Consider the following 21,583-nt stretch of genomic DNA (forward strand, 5'->3'; position numbering starts at 1 on the left):
GGTGGTGCAGCCCAGTGCAGCGGAGCCAAGCAGAATGCGCAGGCGAAACAAGAAGACGGAATGCGTGCAGAGTGGGAGCCGAGCAGGGGAGACGGGGGGGGGGTGTCGAGTGAAGCCAAGCCGAGTGAAGCCAAGCCCGAGCGGAGGGTAACCAGGCCGAGTAAAGTCCAGAAGCACAAGTCAAGAGGGAGGGAGGAACGAGGGGGGGGTACGGAGACATTGGGCGGGGGGGTGCACGGTTAGCGCAAGGCAATGACTGTAGCACGTGGCACGAGAAGCAGAGAAGCTGCACCGAGCGGAGTGACTTCCACAGTGAAATGTGCGCACTTGGCGGATTTCTGTGGCTAGGCCACTCTTCACAGTGGCTTCTCCAAGCCGCCGGCAAGAACAATAAACCATAAGAATCCTATTTGTGCCTTTGTCTGGCTCTATTAGCCTTGGGCAATAACACAAAATCCTAACGTGTCTTAGTCTGACTCTGTGAGCCTCTGGAAATAACACCGAATCCTTCTAACATGAAAGGCTGATGAGCATGCAAGTCTCAAACAGTAACACTGAGCCATGAAAATCCTAACAGTTCCTTAGTCTGAGACTTGTGCATTATTACGATATTTGGTGTGGTGTATATGTTTTATGTGTATATCTGCACAATGGTCGATCATGTCCAACACTCAAATGTGTATGTATATACTCAGGCAACTCGTGTTTATGTTCTGTCCACCGGAATGTTTCTGTTACGAGGGGTTCTTTTCTCATCATTTACAAATGTTGACAACCGTACTATTAACCAGGGTAGCCACTGGGCTGGAACCACAAACCTGTGCAACAAGAGGCAAGTGTGCTACTGCTCGGCCCCATCATCGCTTGAGTTGTACGCGAGTACATCTGTGCGTGCGGGCGCAGGGGTTAGCGCGCTGCGCTATGAACCCGGCCACTCGAGTTCGTTTCCCACTCACGGCCAACACCAGTGACAATTATCTGTACCGGGCCTGGGCCCTTAGGTAGACTCAGCCTCAAATGAGTACCTGGTGCGGTGTGTAAACATCGCCACTGGGGAGACAAAGGCAGCCGGGGTGCGGTGCTGGCCACCCACTCCCTCTCGCGTGCCGTGCCGGCCTTCATTAGGTGCTCGCAAACAGCACTGGCCCTAACAGTCTGTTAAAAGGCCTACACGGGGGATCTTTGTCTTTGTTAGCATGCGTGCGTGCGCGCGTGTCCGTGCGTGCGTTTGCGAGTGCTCTTGCGCCTCACAAAAAAGGGCTTGCCCACGCCCAGGGGGGTGTCGGGGGGGCTGCCGCTGTGCTGGGACCCCGCGGCGGTCCCCCGGGGGGATGACCCCAGCCTCAGGGTGGAGCCTCCCCGGGAGGGCAAACTCTCGCTCCTCCCAAACGGCCTGTGGGGGTACGGCGGCGAGAGAGAGAAGCGCGTTAGGCGAGTGGCGAAGGTGAGGGGAGAGGGCAAATCCTGCACCTCCACCACCCCCACCGCCCCCCCCCATTGAGGCCGGAACGGCACACAAGGGGTTGGTGTGGCCGGTCACCATGTCTGGCCACGTGTGTCATCTCAATGCCGATGGTTACGCACCCGACTGCGGATGCTTATTTTATTATGATAATAATTGAATCATAATAATTGACATTTGTAAGGCACATTTCATCCGTAGATCCCAATGCTCACTGTACATAGCCACCGATTAGCACGTTTGGCTATGTACGGTGCAAAATAAGTTCAACATGCATACATTAAAACAGTAATAAACAGAACCTGCAGGCTAAATGGCCAAGAACGTAGGGATGAGGGCCAGTTTAAAGATGTGATGTTTGAAGACAGGCTTAAATACATCGAACAATTCTGACTGCCTTACGAGCAAAAGGCAAAGCGTTGCGAAGCTTGGGAGCTGAACAGTGGCAACAGCCCGATTTAGGGTCGAGTTGCTATAGGGAAGGGCCAAGACTGATGCAGACTCGCATCACTGATGTGAGCCGTGGCTCCAAATGAATTCAGGTCGCCGGGTTTGTAGCGCACGCGACGACCGCTGCGCACGCGCGCGCCATCACCCTCCGCACACCACACGCTGACACAAAGGCAACGGTAACCCGCATAAAGCCTTTAAAATGCCGTTGGGGCAAGTGCTGTTAGCGAGCACTTATCAAGGCCGGCGCGACACATGAGGAGGTGGATGGCCAGCACCACGTCCAGCTGCCTTTGTCACCCTCAATGGTAACGTTTACACACCGCCCCAGGTGGTACTCTTTTAAAGCCGAGTCGACCTAGGAGAGTCCCGTGACCATTTTAAATATTCGCCACCATTATTAGTCGCGAGTAGGAATCAAAACTCGGGTCCCCAGGTTCATAGTGCAGCGCTCCAACTGCTGCACCGCTGCTCCCCACACACAGACACGAACGCACACGCGGCCCCACACACAGAGTGGAGGCTCACGTCCACTTGACGTGCAGCTTCAGCTTCACAGTTCCCAGGTCGTTGATGTCCACGGCCATGAGCTGCGGCGTGACGCGGAACAGCTCCTTGGGGTCGCACGTGACGTGCCCCACGAGCACGTGGGAGACCAGTCGCCGCAGCTCCATCACCTGCGCGAAACACACGACGCGAGTGACACGCGTGGACACGTGACACGCACGACACGAGTGATACACGTGACACGCACGACACGAGTGATACACGTGACACGCGTGGACACGCACGACACGAGTGACACGTGTGGACATGCACGTGACACGAGTGATACACGTGACACGCACAAAGCGAGTGACACGTGTGGACACGCACGACACGAGTGATACACGTGACACGCGTGGACACGCACGACACGAGTGACACGTGTGGACATGCACGTGACACGAGTGATACACGTGACACGCACGACACGCACAAAGCGAGTGACACGTGTGGACATGCACGTGACACGAGTGATACACGTGACACGCGTGGACACGCACGACACGAGTGATACACGTGACACGCACGACACGCACGACACGAGTGATACACGTGACACGCGTGGATACGCACGACACGAGTGATACACGTGACACGCGTGGATACGCACGACACGAGTGATACACGTGACACGCACGACACGAGTGATACACGTGACACGCACGACACGAGTGATACACGTGACACGCACGACACGAGTGATACACGTGACACGCGTGGATACGCACGACACGAGTGATACACGTGACACGCGTGGATACGCACGACACGAGTGATACACGGGACACGCACGACACGAGTGATACACGTGACACGCGTGGACACGTGACATGCACGACACGAGTGATACACGGGACACGCACGACACGCAAAACACACACGGCACGCACGACACGAGTGAAAGGCGGCACGAGTCGTGGCAGCTCACGTCACATGCAGGGCTTTAAGTAGAAACGTTTTGCATCCAGTAATTGCCTCTTAGCGCATGAGCATAATTGTATAGGTTGGATATAAATAGAAATAGAACCTTGCAAAAAAACATATCCTACTCACAAACGACCCGTACATCTATTTGACCCTCAATATTTTGGTGACCGAGTGTGGAGGTGGCAGCCGAGAATTGGAACGCATTCGAGAGCTGCGTCCACCGGGGAGACGGACCGATGAAATACATTTATGCTGCAGGTGCCGGGTGGATTGCTGCATCGCAGGACCACGAGAGGTGCTCGCAGCTTGGATAGGCCTTCGTCCAGCAGTGGATTGGCCATGGCTGATGTATAAGTGGGTGTGTGCGCGGGCGAGGATGAGTGCTTGGATAGGTGAGTGCTTGGGCAGGCGGGTGAACAAGTGCTTGAAGTGGGTGGTGGAGTGCTTTGGAGGATGGGTGGGTGAGTGGTTGGGTGGGTGAGTGGTTGGGTGGGTGGGTGAGTGGTTGGGTGGGTGGGTAGGAGAGTGGGTGGGTGGGTGAGTACGGGTGGGTGAGTGGGTGGGTGGGTGAGTACGGGTGAGTGGGTGGGTGAGTGGGTGGGTGAGTGGGTAGGTGGTTGGGTGGGTGAGTGGGTGAGTGAGTGAGTGGTTGGGTGGGTGGTTGGGTGGGCGGGTGGGTGGGCGGGTGAGTGGGTGGGTGGGTGGGCGGGTGGGTGGGTGGGTGGGCGGGTGGGTGGGTGGGTGGGCGAGTGGGTGGGCGGGCAAGTGGTTGGGCGGGTGGGTGGTTGGGCGGGTGGGTGGTTGGGTGGGTGGGCGAGTGGGTGGGTGGGTGAGTGGGTGGGCGAGTGGGTTTGTAGACGAGCGAGGTGGATTAGTTGTGGTTGGGTGGATCGATGAGGGTGGTGGCTCGAGTTCCACCTTAATCGAGATGAGATCAGAGAGGAGCGGCAGGAGGACGGTGTCGGCCGCGTCCCACGTCTGCCGGTCCTCGGTCTCCACACGCCCTCGGAGCCGCCAGCGCTGCCGCCCATAGCGCAGCGTCACCTGCTCCGCACCGCACGCACCGCACGCACCGCCACGCGGATTAGTACCGTGTCAATGCCACCAGCTGCACCCTCGCCACACCGTCCAGAACGCTCATTCATAATCATATTCTGATTGTGTGATCGGCGTTGTGTGACGAGATGAAGACGTTTTCACGTGGAGTTCCAGCAGCTAGCGGTGCAGCACTCGGTGTCAGAGAACGGCTCAGATTTTGTTCTTCAGTCACTTCACTACACGTGTTTTTTTTTTTCTTCCTATCCACACTAGGAGTACATTACGTCCATTAATTCCCGTACAAAATAAATAGATACCCCGTTTTTTTCTGATTGTTATTCACACGCAATCAGGACACACTTTCACGTGCATTGAGTAATAATGAGCCGTTTAGGTTCGCAACATTCGCCTGCACTCAAGCACACAAGCCCAGCTCCTGCTTGTTAAAATATCCGCGCTCGCCCACCACTTAAATGAACAATAGCGGATTTCAATATAAAAAAGGGCTTTTTGCCTCGTTACTCCGATTTGATTCTACACTCCGCGATTGGCGTCGTGTCGCAAGATGAAGAAATGTCCATTTGGAACTTTCTTAGAGCAACGCACGAGAGAGAATTGGCTTGAGGAAGGCGATGTCAGAGGAATTACTTCTGAGATGCCTTCCAGGGCATTGTTATCCACGCAACCGCAAGCACTGCACTTGGCCACGCACCCTGGTTATTGAGACGCCTGCTACATGGCAAAAAGTATTTGATTATCAGAGTAGGAATTTTGACAAACCAAGTGAAAAACCAAATGCTTTGTTATGGTGTGCGTGCAGTTATCATTGACCAGGCTGAGGCCATCGATTCACTCCACTTCAAAACTCGCTCTCTCGCCTACTTCGGCAGTTGTTTCTTGCTGTGGTTGTCCCACCTGATGACGACTGCTTGTGTTTGTGATCGAAACGTCGTGATCTATTATTTTTCTACCTACGTGACTTTACCGAAAGAACCAAAGAGTTTTGATTTCCCTTGCTTCACGTGGTAGTTTATGCGTTCCAAAGAAATGGCGCACGAAGCAGAACCGCACGAGACAGTTGCCTGCGCAGAAGTAAATACGCGACACACACACAATGCATTTTATTGGGGGCATGTAATATTCACCTTCGATGAGCACGGTTGGCTACGTACAGCGCGATACAAGCCCAACAGAGTTGTCCCACGTCCAACCGCAAAGCCGCATATGGAGTGAATTCTCACCGCGTAATATACGCGAAATGTCACAAACCGAACCTGTGTAAAGCGAGGGGGAAACCCGTACTGGGGATTCCAAGGATCCCATCAGGAATCACCACGAGGTGGCACTCTACCTCTGTCAGGAACACATTGAAGTGAATGGAGGGTTTAACATGGGATTCCCCCCTATATGGAACCAACGGAATTATTACTTAATTAATGAGCATCCAAAGAACAAAGCTTTAGAGTAATAAAACAGGTTAATGTCCATTCTTTTGGTAAAGTCACGTAGGTAGAAAAATAAAATAAAGCAAAAAATAATATAATATATAATCATATATAAATAATATATCACGACGTTTCGATCGCAACACAAGCGGTCGTCCTCAGGGGGAGGACGACTGCGTGTGTTGCGATCGAAACATCGTGATATATTATTTTTTGTTTCATTTTATTTTTCTACCTACGTGACTTTACCGAAAGAACCAAAGAGTATGGATTCCTGCAGTCACGAAAGCTTCAAATCAAGATTAATTTCCATTCTGTATATCCACATTCACCTTTTTTGTAGTTCACCAGAATATCGGCCCTATATACATTTATTGACCAGCAGCCCGTTTAAACATGCCGACTTCATTTCGACCTCCTCGCTCTTATAAGCAGTCAAGACTTGTTAAATAAATCTCCCGACGATATTGGTAAGAGCACACCCCCCTCTAGATGTGCATGGAAGACAGAGTTCCTTACCTCATAGTGATCCCCGGGACACAGTCGGGCAAAGCCAACCAGACCTGCACACGTTCACAAGCGCATCGTTACATCGTTCAGTCGCTCACTCATTGTTACATCTAAATCACGGGTATGATTCGTCTTCTTCCACAGTTGGATTCCAATTGTGTTGTCACTGCCATGGCAAGAGACGATGATGACAACGTTCCCATTTGAAACGCTTCCAGAAAGCACTGCGATCACACCCCGTGTTCGAGAACGACTGCTGGAAGGTGGCAAATACAAAACTAAATCTGAAGTCCCTTCAATTGCCTCTTGTCCACAACACTAGGCAGTGCACATCATCACACGCCCTTTCTACAGGAGATATTTATTGCATGACGGTAAAAAAAAAATTTGCGCATAAATCCAAATCAGTCGAATTAAGTGAAAACTAATTTGCGTGTAGTCATTGGTCGCGGGGCTGAGACCAACAATGCACCGCACTTGAAAAACTAATTTTGATCACAGGTGGCTGAAACCCAGATTCCTAACTCCGGATCTCAGCGGTGTGCCGGTTCACCGCTTCGACACACCATTGGCCGCCTCTCCGAGCCACACCATCACCTCCGATCACAGATAATTTGAAGAACAGTGAAGCACAAGACATTAGGCAGTCAAGCACGGTAAGGACACTTACAATAATAACAAAAATGGGTTGCTTTTATCCAGAAGAAGAAAAAATCTCGCAGTGTCAAGACAGGTTCAGGAAGGTCCTGGCATCAGGATTATCGGTCGATTTCACTCATCAGACAGTTCCACCTGCGGCTGCGGACCACAATAAACGATGGAGCACACAGGAACCAGGGAAGGCTCACTGAGCTATGGTGGTTCTTGTTAAGAAGAGACTTGGCCACAAATCATAGCTCAACGAAGTCGCTTATGAAAATTGAGGCAACGTTTCTAAATGTGGTGAAAAACCGGAGGACCAGGAGGAAAATCCATGCGACCAGGGGGAGAACTTGCAAACTCCAAATATACATTCTAGATTTGAAGCTTTCGTGACTGCAAGGATTCATATTCTTAGGTTTTTTCGGTAAAGTCACGTAGGTAAAAAATTTTATTTAATCAAAGTAAAATAAAAATCACGACGTTTCGGAGGCAACACAAGCTTCCGTCTTCAGGTGGAACCGTCACAGCACGATACAGCTGTCGTGCTGTGACGGTTCCACCTGAAGACGGAAGATTGTGTTGCCTCCGAAACGTCGTGATTTTTATTTTATTTTTATTTTACTTTTATTAAATTTAATTTTTTTACCTACGTGACTTTACCGAAAAAACCTAAGAATATAAATCCAAATATACAGCTGGCGTCGGGGGGGTTGGGATCGAACCCACGACCTCCTGCATACCAGGCGAGGTCGTTAACATCTCGCCACCGTGAACAGAGCCGTCCACGAGCTGAAGGCCAACGCCATCACGTGGCTGCACAAGCCAGACGTCGACTCGTGACATTCGTTGCCGTTCCAAAACTCAGTGGCTCATCTCTGCAATGCGTGGACAAACTAAGCAGGAATTATTTACATTATGAGACCTCCTTTGCCCGTATCAAGATTAGTAATAGTCTTCTTGGTTCTTTCGGTAAAGTCACGTAGAAGGGAAGTAATAAAATAATAAAAATAAAACATAATAAAATAATTATTATATTATTATATTATTATATTATGTTTATTTTTATTATTTTATTACTTCCCTTCTACGTGACTTTACCGAAAAAACCAAGAAGATGAATCCCTGCAGTCACAAAAGCTTTAAATCGAAATATAGTAATAGGTTTTTACCCTTTTATCTGGCAACAAAACTGACACCTTTATACAAGGGATCATGTTTGCATTAACCACAACACTTGCGGTTAAAATGCAAACAAAAGACAACTCTGATAATTATCAGCAAGTGCTCGGCATGATCCTGGGCGATGCTGCAACGCTGTTCTCCTACCTTTCATGGTCACGTGGAATTCGCCCAGGTAGGCCTCAAGCTCGTTTTCAACGGAACACATCACCTGCGCACAGTCAGACGCGCAACTCCGTCAAAGTGCAAGGACCGTTTGTTAAAACCGGGTGAGAGACAGCCCATTGAGGTTCAATGCATCATTTTTGCAAGTGTAATGATAATATCGGTAGTTGCTTTGTTTACCCACTCTCAGAGTCGTTTTCAGGAGCATCCTCCTGCTTTGCGATGATCATTTTATCTCTCCTGATCATTCCTGAATTCGAATTAATGACGTGCGTCACGCCTCGATGACGGCGTTAGTTGTGTCTACAGCGACACGAAAAGAGGTAACTGGTTGGCTGTGAGGATACCCTCTACCTAGACAAACTACACAACTGCTAAGAATAATCATCGACATTTGTAACGAGCATTTTTTCATTCATAAATTCCAATGCGCACCCTCGTGACTAGCAGACCAACATTGTTATTTTGCGCCTGAAGAAGCTGTCATATATCTATATATATATAAAATCGTTCATGTCTGTCTGTCTGTGTGTGTGTGTGTGGACTTTGGCCCATACGCACTTTCATTGGACGGCGGTTGCCCCTGGCAACGGCTAGCCACGCCTTCGCCGCTTTAATTGGACCTGGCAACGGCTAGCCACGCCTTCGCCAAGGGCTGCAGTTTCATTGGACGGCGGTTGCCCCTGCCAACGGCTAGCCACGCCTTCGCCACTTTCATAAGCTCCGTATTTAATTAACTAATAGCCATTACACAGTATTGTTGGAGCGCTAGGGGGGGGGGGGAAGGAACGCCACCCGTACCCTGCCTCTTCCAAGCCGACAATTTTAGGCGAGGCCGCAGGCTTTGCACGCTACTAGGCCTCGACACCCACCACGCCACTCTGAGGTAAATTCATCAAAGTTTTTCCTACTCTTCACTACACCCCCACCACAATGTGTGCTATTAATATTACTTTTAAACCCAACGCGCCAACAATCGATTACTTTAATGTTCACTGTACAAATACTCATTAAGCTGGGTGAGCGTACTGCCAGTCTATCATGTACACTGTAGCCTGCTTATTAAGCTCGGTGAGCGTACTGCCACTCTATCATGTACACTCTAGCCTGCTTATGAAGCTGAGTGCGTGTACTGGCAGTCTATAATGTGGACTCTTGCCTGGTTATTATAATCGATTCTTTATATGTTCTTTGTACAAACAGTCATTAAGCTGCTTGAGCGACCCCAGTTCGATTCCAACTCACGCCCACCACCGCTGACGATTATTTGAAACGGACCTGGCCCTCCCCTAGGTCCACTCAGCCTCAAAAGCGTAACTGCTGTCGTGTGTGAACATCGTCACTGGGGAGACAAAGGCGGCGGGGCATCGTGGATCCAAGTCCCGGGCGAAGCCGGGTCATGTGTATGTGTGTTTGTGTTTATGTGTATGTCTGTGTGTCTCTATGTATGTGTGTATGTATGTGTATGTATGTGTTTGTGTGTATGTGTGTCTGCATGTATGTGTGTGTGTATTGTGTATGTGTTTGTGTGTGTTTGTGTGTTTACGCTCGCATTACACAAATGTATAATGCGGGTCTAAGGCGTTCCTTACACAGCATTGCCGCTTTATTATTTCAGTCGTTTACTGCCGTATGCACCCTGAAAGTCGTGTGTGTCTGCAGCAAGCGCGTGTATGTGTACCTATGGACGCGCGCGCGTGTGTTGTGTAGGGGGAACGGTAGTGTAGTGCTTAGCGTGCTGCCTGTGTGTGTGTGTCTGTGTGTGTGTGTCTGTGTGTGTGTCTGTGTGTGTGTCTGTGTGTGTGTCTGTGTGTGTGTCTGTGTGTGTGTCTGTGTGTGTGCGTGTGTGGTGTGTGGGGAGCGGTAGTGTAGTGGTTAGCGTGCTGTCTGTGTGTGTGTTTCTGTCTGTGTGTGTCTGCGTGTGTCTGTGTGTGTGTCTGTGTGTGTGTCTGTGCGTGTGTGGTGTGTGAGGAGCGGTGGGTGTAGTGCTTAACGCTACGCTGCGCTACCAACCCGGCAAACCCAGTTCGATTCCCGCTCACGGCCACCACCGGTGACGATTATTTGAACCTCCCCTAGGTCGACTCTGCCTCAAACGAGTAACTTAACTACTGTAGCGTATTAACATCGCCACTGGGGAGACAAAGGCGGCCGGCCGTGGTAGATACAAGTCCCGGGCGAAGCCGGGTAGTACAGCTAGTATTTGTATATATTTAGAAACATCAGTTTAGAGTTGTTGGCTGCTATACATTTCCACATGATAAGCCACTTTGGTTGAACTATCGTTTGTGGCCAGGTCGCTTCTGAAAAAGAGCTACATAGCTTACTGGGCCTCTCTTAGAAAAAGAAAAAGCCAAAAAATGTGTTTATCTAGAATGCTTCTGAGCAAGCACAAGGCTGTACATTTCCATATTTTAGAATAGGATTTTAAAATTATTATTTTAAGTGCGGGATTCAATGCCAGAAAATCCATCTCCACAGTCCTCCCCCGTGGGCGTAATCCCTCCTTTGACTGCTACTCCGCCGTTAGTCTTCAATGCAGGAGATCCAATAATGTTCATCGAAATGTATGAATGTTGAACATCTTTCGCACCGTACGTAGCCAACCGTACTAATCGGAGGTGCGGAGGGAAGGACAACTAAACACAAAAATCTGTTTTAAAGAAATTAGTTTTCGATCTAGATTTAAAAGTGTGCATAGCTTCAGTGGCTTCCTAATAAAAATAGGCAAATAGGGGAAAACAAGGGAAATGAACAGGGATGCTATGGGCAATCGAGATGCTCGAATCTCCAACGTCCGTTGACAAACCAACGCATGCGATGAGACAACGCAGACATTCACGGATAGACTTCAACAAAGCTACTTGCTGTACTGTAACAGGCATGTCGATGCACAACAACAAGCTCCACTTCACCACAAGAGTGAAGCAGAATAATCATCTCCAAACTCATTCATAATCAGTCATTGGCCAATGGACATCCCTGGTCCCTGTCATGAGAATGTGGAATATCCACCATCGGCTGAGGATCACAAACGTCGACGAGCGATACCCAACATCATCATCGACTCCAGGCCAGGTGTCTTAGTGGCAATCTCGCTATCACATGCACACAAAGTGTGTGTGGAGAGCAGTGGCCGTGGTTAGCGTTGTGTGCAATTAATCCGTCGGCCATGGCCAACATTAGTGATGAGCGTTGTCAGAACTGGTAGCGGGCCTACCCTAGGTCAAGTCAGCCTTCTTTAAATACTTGGTGCAGGATTTTTATGTAAGCATTTGGGGATGTTGACTAAGGCAGGCGTAATGGTGGCCACACTGGGAACGCGGCAGAGCCGGTCTGGCGCGGCTTAGGAGTCACTGGGGTTGTTTTTCCACTGCAGAAGCTGAGCCGGATCACTGAGGTCATGCGCAACTGCGTATTGGGAGGCCACAGTGTCACGGTTTAGTTCGGACACGGCAAATAGCCAGTGGAAAACCACCCGGACCGTCACGTAACTGTGCCGCGCTGGCGCAACTCGCATGTGCCAGTGGAAAAGTGGTAAACAAGTCTGAACAAAGATCTGGATTTGTGCATGGTTGTGCAAGTGTGTGCAAGTGTGTGCACGTGCGTGCGCGCACCTCCGAGCAGTGGCGGTACGTGCGGTGCACCTCGGCGAGGCTGTCCCGGGCACGGCGACTCGGTGCCGACGCTGCGAACGCGGCGATCATGTTGGAGGCTCCGTCCCGCAGCCGCCTCTGTATGCAGTACGACTCAAAGAGCTCGTCCACCTGTGGGGGAGGCGCACGGAGTACCACTCCTCGAGTCCAATTGCCTGGACCACGCAAGATCACGGAACGTTGGGTGGGACTAAACAAAAACTAAACTGTGGTGATAGGTTTTTAACCTTTCAACTGGTACAAAAACTGACATCTTTATACAAGGCATCATGTTTGCAATATTGCAATATTGCAAACATAATGCCTTGTATGAAGGTGTTTGCAATATTGCAAACATGATGCCTTGTATAAAGGTGTCAGTTTTTGTACCAGTTGAAAGGGTAAAAACCTATCACTATATTTTGCCACTGGTAAAGGAGGTTTTAGTGTAAAAACTAAACTATTTTCATTTCATCAGGTAAGGCCCACTGAGCTATATAGCTCTTTTTCAGAAGCGACCTGGCCACAAATGACAGCTCAACGGAGTGGCTTATCACGTGGAAATGTATAGCAGCCAAATACTCGAAACACATGTCGATTCAAAATGTGGAGGGGATAAACCGGAGGACACGGAGAAAAATCCACGAGATCACGGGGAGAAAATGCAAACTCCAAATTTACAAGTGTCAGGGTCGGGATGGAATCCACGACCTCCTTTATACCAGGCGAGGTAGTCAACACCTTGCCACGTGTGAAGGCTGAAGAGCGGCCAGGTAACCGAGACCTCAAGCCGGCCCTTGTGTGCGAGTAGTCGCAGACAAATGTCTGCGGTGTTTGCGGCTTCCGCTGGCAGTAAAAGCATTGCCAGGAGCGTAGCAGTTAGAAATGTTAAAACACACGAATCCCGTTGTCCGCACATCTGACAGCCCTCGCAGGGATGGCAACTGGACAAGCAGCGATTGAGGAGAGGCAGGCGCGTTGCCAAGATCACGCAGATTTGTGAAACTGCCAAACCTGCTCAGCTAGGCAGTGACAGTAGAATGAGATCTGTTCGTGAATCCATCGGTGTGGATTTTTGGTTTTTGGTTATCCGCTCATGGGCAAGGGTTTTCTCTGGCCAATGCAGGTGTCTACCTCGAGGCAAAACGCTCCTTGAAGTGGTATTTAGCCAAAGAGTCTTGAGAAGGCTTGAGACTCAGTTATGCTTTCCGGAATAAATAAAATGCCTTCCATTATTATCATAATAACAACTAATTATCAAAAGATTATCATTCTATTTTACACATTCCTGTTGGCAACACCGACTACACAGTGACGATAATTGTTTTTTACCCTTCTATCTGGCAACAAAACTGACACCTTTTTCACAAGAAGTCATGTTTGCATAGACCACAATACCTGCAGCCATAATGCAAACAAAAAACGTAACTCTGATAATATATGCAGTGTCCTTGAAGTTGATTGGCCCACACCCGAGACAGCTTTCCTTAGAGCCTAGTCTCACATGGGTTGGACCAGATGACGCCAAAAGGCGCACAACTCAAAGACAATGCACCATCAGAGTATGAGAGCTCGGGGTAAGCGTTTACAAAAAAAAGTGTCAGTTTTGTTGCCAGATAGAAGGGTAAAAAACCAATTATCATATTTTTTACTGGCAAATGAGGTTCCAATGGTGTAAACAGTGACGGTTAAGTCGAGCAAAGTGACGTTGTGCACGCACGTGGGAACCCACCTTGCTGACGTGGAACTCGAGCCAGCGCATGTGTCTCTCCGCACTCTTGATTTGCTGCGAGAAGCATGGAAGGGATCACGCGTCAGTGCCGCTTCTTCTTTAACGATGTTGCGTATTCACTGGGTTTATGTTATGGCAGGGAAACGCGCATTGTGTCAATCTCGTGTTTTCACACACAAAAAAGCCCCAACATCCCAATGACTTGTGAAACTGACCAAACCCCGCCTTCCAAAACCAAATGTGTTTGCGCAAGATTGAAAATAAGGAGATCTTTCGAGATGAAAGGCTCAAGGCGGAACCCTGCAAATTGCTCGCTCGTGCGAGCAATCGAGTGAGCTCTCGGGAGTCTCTCTAAAAAGGGTACTATGGCCTAACCTGCCAATGCTGGCCAGACGTCTGGGAATGGGTGGGAGTACCCACACTTTACCCCACCACACGCGGCCTGCAGATCGCCTGTGGGTGTACCCATTCATACGGGCGAGTGGACAGTAGGGAGATTTGGGAATTTTGCACCGTTGTTGATTGAACTGCCGCGCTGGCAGAATGAACCGATGGCTTGTCTGGAACTTGTGTACCAACGTAACAAATATCCCTGCGTGCGCTGCAACGCATTCTTGTGGGCTCGAGCCCCGGCACAAAACCATCTGGAGGCTCGCTGAACTCTCCAACTCGTATGCGTTTTGTCCTTAATCGGGACGATGTGTGACAAGACCACAGTCTCGTAATGATCGCTGCTGCCCCAGGCAGGTGTAGTCTGAAATCAAGGAGGGAGGGATCAATCGGCGTTTGTTATTAAAGATGTCCGGGTCCTGCGCCTCGCCATGTACTCGCAGCGCGTTTCCTGGCAACGCCAACAACACAATTTGTTCCCAGCTGTTCAAGGTGACACGCACATCGTGAGACCAATGTTCGAGAGAACTCGTACAAGTGTACAAGTGTCACGCGGGCAAACGTGCAATTACGTACAGTTCCACAAGGAAACGCCACGGCGGTTGTTAATTGTAAAAGAGAAACAAAAAAACGACGGGAGGGAAGGGCACCGTCATTGTTCATTTCATTAACGAAATTAGTGACGAATAATATTTGGCGGCAGAGTGTTTGGTTTATTTTACACGAGACCGCGAGCAAATGGAAGTCACCCAGCGTGACCGATGACTACGATTCGCCACCCAAGACCAAAGCGCGCCTGCCCACAGGCCGAGATAATTTGGTAACGTCATTAGAGACTAAAGTGATTCGTAAATGGTAGTCGGATATCAAGTATTCAGGATGTGTATATAATTATGTTTACCGTGTTCACTAATTGGCTGGATAGGATCAAATTTGGGGGGAGGGGGGAGTGGGAGGAATGTCCACCCCTAAGCAAGAATGGACTAAGCGTCCGACTGGTTTCGTTGACTGCACAAAGAGATTGGCTACGTACAATCCACAGTGTCGGCCTCGAATAACGTCAGCTTGTCATCGATGAGACTAAGATTTTTCAGAAAATAACAGATGCCGATATAAACTTTGCACCCAACACTGCTCCTCGTGCATCGGAAATCTTTATCGGTTCCGCTGAAAATGTACGTGCTTGCATGGTGTTATTAATGTGTGGAGTATTTTTATTTTTTTTTTTACACACCTTCTCCATGTCATAGCAGAAGCCCTGTTGGAAAGAAAATCGAACACAAGTTACACAAATACTTGGAGCCAGCACGGGTGGCTCCGTTAGTGGCTCGACTTGCTCAACCCCAATCCTGCTTCAGGCCCTTGTCCGGCAATTCAAATTTTACACAACTGAAAATTTTAATTAATAAAACATTCATACATTTGGTATTTGCGTCATTCGTGGAGCGCTAGGCTATCACAAAGGCGCGACGTTTCACAGACGCTTATAGTCCAAAGTGGTGTCACAGTTAGAGGCAATGTTCCCATGTGGCTTTACGCAATCTGGTGACCTGTCGGTCATTTTCAGATCTCGCCAATTTTCGACCGAAAGGGCAGCACCCGTGGCCCGCTACTATTTTGCTTTTAATGACGTCATGAGATCTTTCGTGTTCACTGTGAAGCAGGCGGCGTATCCAGTTGAACCGTAAACCAGTGTAGTAACAAACAGCAAAATGCGATACCGCTTGGCCTAGCCACCGCTCTGCCCCATAAAATGAGATGTGTGCATTGTGTGTATGTTCAAACCTCATCCGCCTGTCCCAGCAATAGCCTGACATGCGAGTGAGCAGAAGCGCCTGAAAAACTTCAAGTGGGAGGAAACATCGTCTAAGTATGACCGGCAAATCACAATCGTGCTCTCTCTGTCATCATGGCATAAGACCTCGTCCGTTTGGAACCTCTCGCAAAGCTTCTGAATCACCTTCCAGTGAACTCTTATTCAGACACTTGGAGATGTACTTGTTACTCGGCCGGTTCCAGAGAAGCGTCCACCGCAAGGAATTCAAAGTCATACCGTTGGTTGTCAGAGACGGAATTTCACCCAATGAAGTCCAAACCCGAATTGAATTTCGCATCTGGTTGGCTGTGGAGCCATATTGTGGCTGGGCTGAACCTATCAATCAATGTGACTATAGGAAGCAGAAAACCAGAGATCAAACCCAGGATCTCAGCATTGCCAGCTCAGGTCCTCTGACCCCCGATCCTTGAAGCCGCAGTGCGACGTGTTGTTTTAAGTTAATAGAGAAGTGGGGTGAGGGCCTCACCAGACGTGAGTTTCTTTTCACCCCAGTCAGCTGAGCGTTAAGGGTGCTCAGCTCACTGTGGTACGAGTCAAGGTATTCCCTGCAGGGCACACACACACAATTGTGTTATTCGTGCACTGCAGTGAGTTTACACGACAGTGAGAGGTCACGTGTGGAGGGAGGAGCTAGGCAGTGAGGGGGTCACGTGTTTATGGGGAGGAGCTAGGCAGTGAGGGGGTCACGTGTGGAGGGAGGGGCGAGGCAGTGAAGGGTCACGTGTGTAGGGGGAGGAGCGAGGCAGTCAAGGGCCACGTGTGGAGGGAGGAGCGAGGCAGTGAAAGGGGTCACGTGTGGAGGGAGGAGCGAGGCAGTGAAAGGGGTCACGTGTGTAGGGAGGAGCTAGGTAGTGAGAGGTCACGTGTGTAGGGAGGAGCGAGGCAGTGGAGGGGTCACGTGTGGAGGGAGGAGCTAGGTAGTGAGGGGTCACGTGTGGAGGGAGGAGCGAGGTAGTGAGGGTCACGTGTGGAGGGTGGAGCTAGGCAGTGAAGGGTCACGTGTGTAGGAGGGAGGGGGGAGGCAGTGGAGGGTCACGTGTTTAGGGAGGAGCTAGGCAATGAAGGGTCACGTGTTTAGGGAGGAGTGAGGCAGTCAAGGGTCACGTGTGGCCGTACCCGAGGCCGCGCTTGAGCGAGGCGTACAGCTCCTCGACGCGCTCAGGCTGGGGCCCGCACGCCGGCGACGCCCCCGCCGCCTTCCCCGCCGAGCTGAACACGCGGCGCAGGCCCACGGGAGAGCGGCACGGCGCGGCCAGGTGCGACCTGCAGCCGGGGACGAGCGGTGTTAGTGCGCCTGCCACCGTCACCGTCATTACGCACCTCCGCACGAGCCGTCCGACGCGAGTTCCTGCCGACTCTTCCGATCTCTCGGCGCCGTCTCGGCGATTGCCGCAAAATCTCGTTGCGCTGAATCTCTGCCTGCTGTCTATTCCTGCCTGGAATGAGGTCCGCATGCCTATTAAGTTGGGAGGAAATGGATGGTGGTTTAATGAAGGTTGTTTTTTTTGGATTAACAGGTGGTTGATGAACAAGCAAATGCACCAACACATTAGGTGAATTCCTTCAATAAATCCTCCCATTATTTTTAAAATGATCCATTTCATTATCATCACAATCATCATCACCGTTATACGACCTGTTGACTATCGCCATCTCTCAAGGTTTCGCGACGAAAACATTCCTCGAGCTCCTACACAATCCAATTTCATCGCTCGATGCCTGCAGTGGATATCCGCTTAGGCACATTCCCTTCGTTGACTGCAACTCTATTGTTGGTCTCGACCCCCTTCTATCGAAGCGTCCTGTCAAACTGGCGTATGTTCTCTGGTCCACGTGTCTATGCGGCGTTTCTGTATCGGTGCCAGAGGTCGCAAACGGGTTGTGATTCCTTACCCGTACCCGGCCAAACCAGGGTCGCAAACGGGTACCCGTACCCGTATCCGGCCATACCCGTACCCTACCCGTACCCGGCTGGGTACGGGTAGGGTACGGGTATCGGGTACCTGATTGCGACCTCTGGGATGAAGCCATGTTGCAGGTGCGGGTGGGTTGATTCTAGGAACTTGAATTGTGAGAAGAGACAAGACGTTGGGAAATGAGTGACAAACGGTTACTCACCAGTGACTCACAGCCTCCCCGTACCCGGCCGCACCAGGGTCACAAACGGGTACCCGTACCCGGCCGGGTACGGGTAGCCGGGTATCGGGTAGGGTACGGGTATTGGGTACCCGGTTGCGACCTCTGCTCGGTGCTAACGAGCTCAGCTCACAGCTCCCAGTGCTCATGAACAGGAGGCTGGTGTGGGCATAGCGACTCGTGTGGAGCAGTAGTGTAGCGGTTAGTGCCCTTCGCTGTGAACCTGGTGACCAGAGTTCGATTCCCGCTCACGGCCAACACCAACAGTGATGATTTTATCTGAACCGGTCCCGGGCCTCCCCTAGGTCGACTCAGCCTCAAATGAGTACCCGGTGCGGTGTGTAAACATCGCCACTAGGGAGACAAAGGCGGCCGGGCGTGGTGCTGGCCAGCCACCCTCTAGTGTGCCGTGCCGGCCTCGATAGGTGCTCGCTAACAGCACTTGCCCCAACAATCTGTTGGGGCTATACGGGGGATCTTTGTCTTTAGATTTTGTAGCGACTCTGCCCACCGGTGCATCGCCAGCTCGTTGAGGGCGTAGAATCCGCTGAAGGACTGGCTCCGGGCGATGGAAGCACCGAGTCCTGAGGTCGCACTCAGGGACTTGACGCTTGGGAAGCGGCTGGAGAGGCCTGTGGGTGGGGGGGGAGAAGAGGCGAGGTTTGATGAAAGTTCATAAAAACATCTTTTTTAATTACGATTGTCACATCAATCAGAGCAGTGACAACCCCTTGTGGTAGGCAATATCGCAGGATCCCTTTACAAACATCCTCTTGTTCATACACAAGCAAGTGCACTCTGCCACCTGCAACAAAGAAATGCTCCATTGCCAAAATATCAAGCACAACATTTTTTATTGTTATCAAATTAATGTATCCAAATTATGTGAAAAAAAAATCGACATTTTTGAGGCGATGGTCTTTGTTGCTGTCATTTGGCTCGAGCTCCGAGGATCGACTCACTCCACCCGAGAACCCGGTTTACAATCACAGGCGACTGACCTGGGAGACGCCAAAGAGACGAATCTTAATTAACACTCAAAGGCTGTGCCCCCCCCCCCCCCCCTTGAGGGCTCAGGAGAGCAGCACACTGGAGGTCTCCCTTACAAAAGGTAAAACCAGCAGGGCAGAGGCTGCGTGTTAAGCCACAAAAAGGCATAGAGCTCAACAGCACACACAGGCAGAGACTTTGAGGCCGTCCATAAATGACGTTACGCGATTTTGGACGATTTTTTACCCCCCCCCCCCTCGTCACACAGCGTCACAAAAAGTCAGACCCCCCCCCTCAAATGACATCACAAAGCTCTGCCACCCCCCCCCCCAACCACATTTCCATTTTGAAAATAAAACATGCTTCAAATCGATTTAAACCATTGTCATTGCAGTGCGTATTTAATGTGGCGTTGCACTCTGATGTTGTAGGAGTGTTGTTACACCAATTCTATATTTATTTAAAGTTGCGCATTTTGATGTGACGTCACATTTCTCAACCCCCCCTCCCCCCCTCGTCACACATCGTCACAAATGTCTGACACTCCCCCCCCCCCCCCTCAAGATGCGTGACGTCATTTATGAACGGCCCCTTCCAACTAAATCCCATTTACTCAACAAACTGCAGTGGGGTTTCCCACTCGAGCACGCGTCCAGCTGCACCTCACCTCCCATTTACAGCCTCTGATCCAGCAGTGGAAATTACACATTCCTATGGCGAGGAGGCGTCATTCCACTGCAGGACAACCGCTGAATTTTTTTCACAAAGCGGTGCCCTCCAATTGACCGAGTCGAGAACTGCTGGGCCGGGATTTAAAATCAAAACCTCGCGATCGCGAGTTTCGCGCTCCAAGATCTGCGTCGCCCCGAGCGGATTAGAGAGAGTGCGCGTTAATGTGACGCAGGGCTTTGCATGAGAGCACATTCTGTCATTTTTCCACATCTTCCCTCGATGGACTCTCATCTGGTTTAAATACAGGACATGGAAGGAAGGCATTACGTTACTTGTGAGCAACACAATTGCCTCATCCTCTGCGCTGACCTGTCCACTGCTAGATCAAGTACGGCAAATGGAAGTGCGGCAGGTGGACCCAATCCCTCTGTGCGGTGATTTGAGTGCCATCTCCGCATATGTGGGTTTCCAAGGAACTTTAGTTTCTTCCTGCATGCCAAACGCCACATTAACAGAATTGGCTAAAGACCCCAATACAGGATTCCCATGAAAAAAAACCCCACTCAAATGAGGCCTTTACCTGGGTAAATAGAAGGCATCATTATTATTATGAAGATGCAGTAGAGCCAAACTTGGCTACATCACGATGTATGCGAAACGTCACGTAAAAATGTCTTTCCCTCCTGCAGCCCACCAGGCTAACTGGGTTTTGCAGCTTCCAAGGAATTACATTCGCAATAAAAATCTCGCCGAGTCTTGAGACTCAGTGAGGCATTCCCAGGATAAGCTTAGGGTATCGTTATTCCAATAATACAAGGTATAATATTTTCTTACAAACTAGAAATTCCTAAAACAGTTGTTATATTAAAAATTCAACTACGGTGCATCACATCTCATAAAAACTTCGGCAGTGTGTGGAATATATACACACCCACACACAAAGACAAAGATCCCCCGTATAGCCTACAACACTCTTGGGGCAAGTGCTGTTGAGCGAGCACTGATGAAGACCGGCACGGCACACGAGGGGGTAGCTAGTCAACACCTTGCTGGCTGTCTTCGACTCCCCAATGCTGACGTTAACACACCGCACCGGGTTCTAATTTAAGGCCGAGTAGACCTAGGAGAGGCCCAGGACTGGGTAAAATATTCGACACTGTTATTGGTCGCGTCCAGCAATCGAACTCGGGTCATAGGAGCAGCGCGCCAACCGCTACACTTCTGCTCCCGATACACACACGCACATGTACAACACGCACGTGCGCAAGACAGTCACAACACACGATAACGGCTCCAAAACACAGGACAATGAGCGTCGTAATGGACGCGAGGTCGGCACGGGCAGTGCATTTCGCTGTTGCAGGAGACTTTATTTTGAGGCCACGCGTCTGGCAAACGCGTGGGTCTTTTGCTTGGATGCTCTTTGAAAATCTCCAGCGCTGTCTAAATTCCTGAATGGGTGTTGGTGGTGGGTGGGGGGGGGGGGTGGTGCCTCACAATCGACTGCCAAGCGGGGGGCTACCCGGATTATAAAACACGCGCACACATGCGCGGCCCGTGCAAGATTCGAGTCACCTGGCATTTGCGACCGGATACAGAGCTCGCCCCCCTCCCCCCCACCCCCCACGGGAGGAGCGGGGTTCACCTACGGGAGGCGTGGAGGAGGAAAGAGAAATGGATGAAGATGGGCGCGAGAGAGGGCAGGGGTGGCAGGGATGAGATCAGAGAGTCCAAACGCCACGACGGGGCAGCAGCAACGACGGACAGGAAGAAGCGGAAGAGTATTGGCGAAGCCTTTGCGCAAGCGGTGGGGAGATACAGGCCGGC

At 50.4% G+C, this 21,583-nt stretch overlaps 1 protein-coding gene across 1 annotated transcript in view; it reads right to left on the bottom strand.

The window, feature by feature from the left end:
- Positions 1-21,583, bottom strand: part of LOC133350867 (rho family-interacting cell polarization regulator 2-like) — an 88,151-nt gene that overhangs the window by 24,995 nt on the left and 41,573 nt on the right. Inside the window, exons 2-12 of the mRNA XM_061565676.1 lie at positions 18,606-18,726; positions 17,075-17,221; positions 16,425-16,503; positions 15,356-15,379; positions 13,732-13,785; positions 11,982-12,131; positions 8,347-8,410; positions 6,388-6,431; positions 4,304-4,429; positions 2,441-2,589; positions 1,252-1,393 (exon numbers count right to left, since the gene is read on the bottom strand). Coding sequence (XP_061421660.1) covers positions 1,252-1,393; positions 2,441-2,589; positions 4,304-4,429; positions 6,388-6,431; positions 8,347-8,410; positions 11,982-12,131; positions 13,732-13,785; positions 15,356-15,379; positions 16,425-16,503; positions 17,075-17,221; positions 18,606-18,726 — 1,100 coding nt within the window. The remainder of the gene's footprint in view (positions 1-1,251; positions 1,394-2,440; positions 2,590-4,303; positions 4,430-6,387; positions 6,432-8,346; positions 8,411-11,981; positions 12,132-13,731; positions 13,786-15,355; positions 15,380-16,424; positions 16,504-17,074; positions 17,222-18,605; positions 18,727-21,583) is intronic.

Source organism: Lethenteron reissneri, chromosome 35 (genome assembly GCF_015708825.2).
Source record: "Lethenteron reissneri isolate LAM-NWPU_2019-01 chromosome 35, ASM1570882v1, whole genome shotgun sequence".
In the NCBI taxonomy this organism is placed as follows: Eukaryota; Metazoa; Chordata; class Hyperoartia; order Petromyzontiformes; family Petromyzontidae; genus Lethenteron; species Lethenteron reissneri.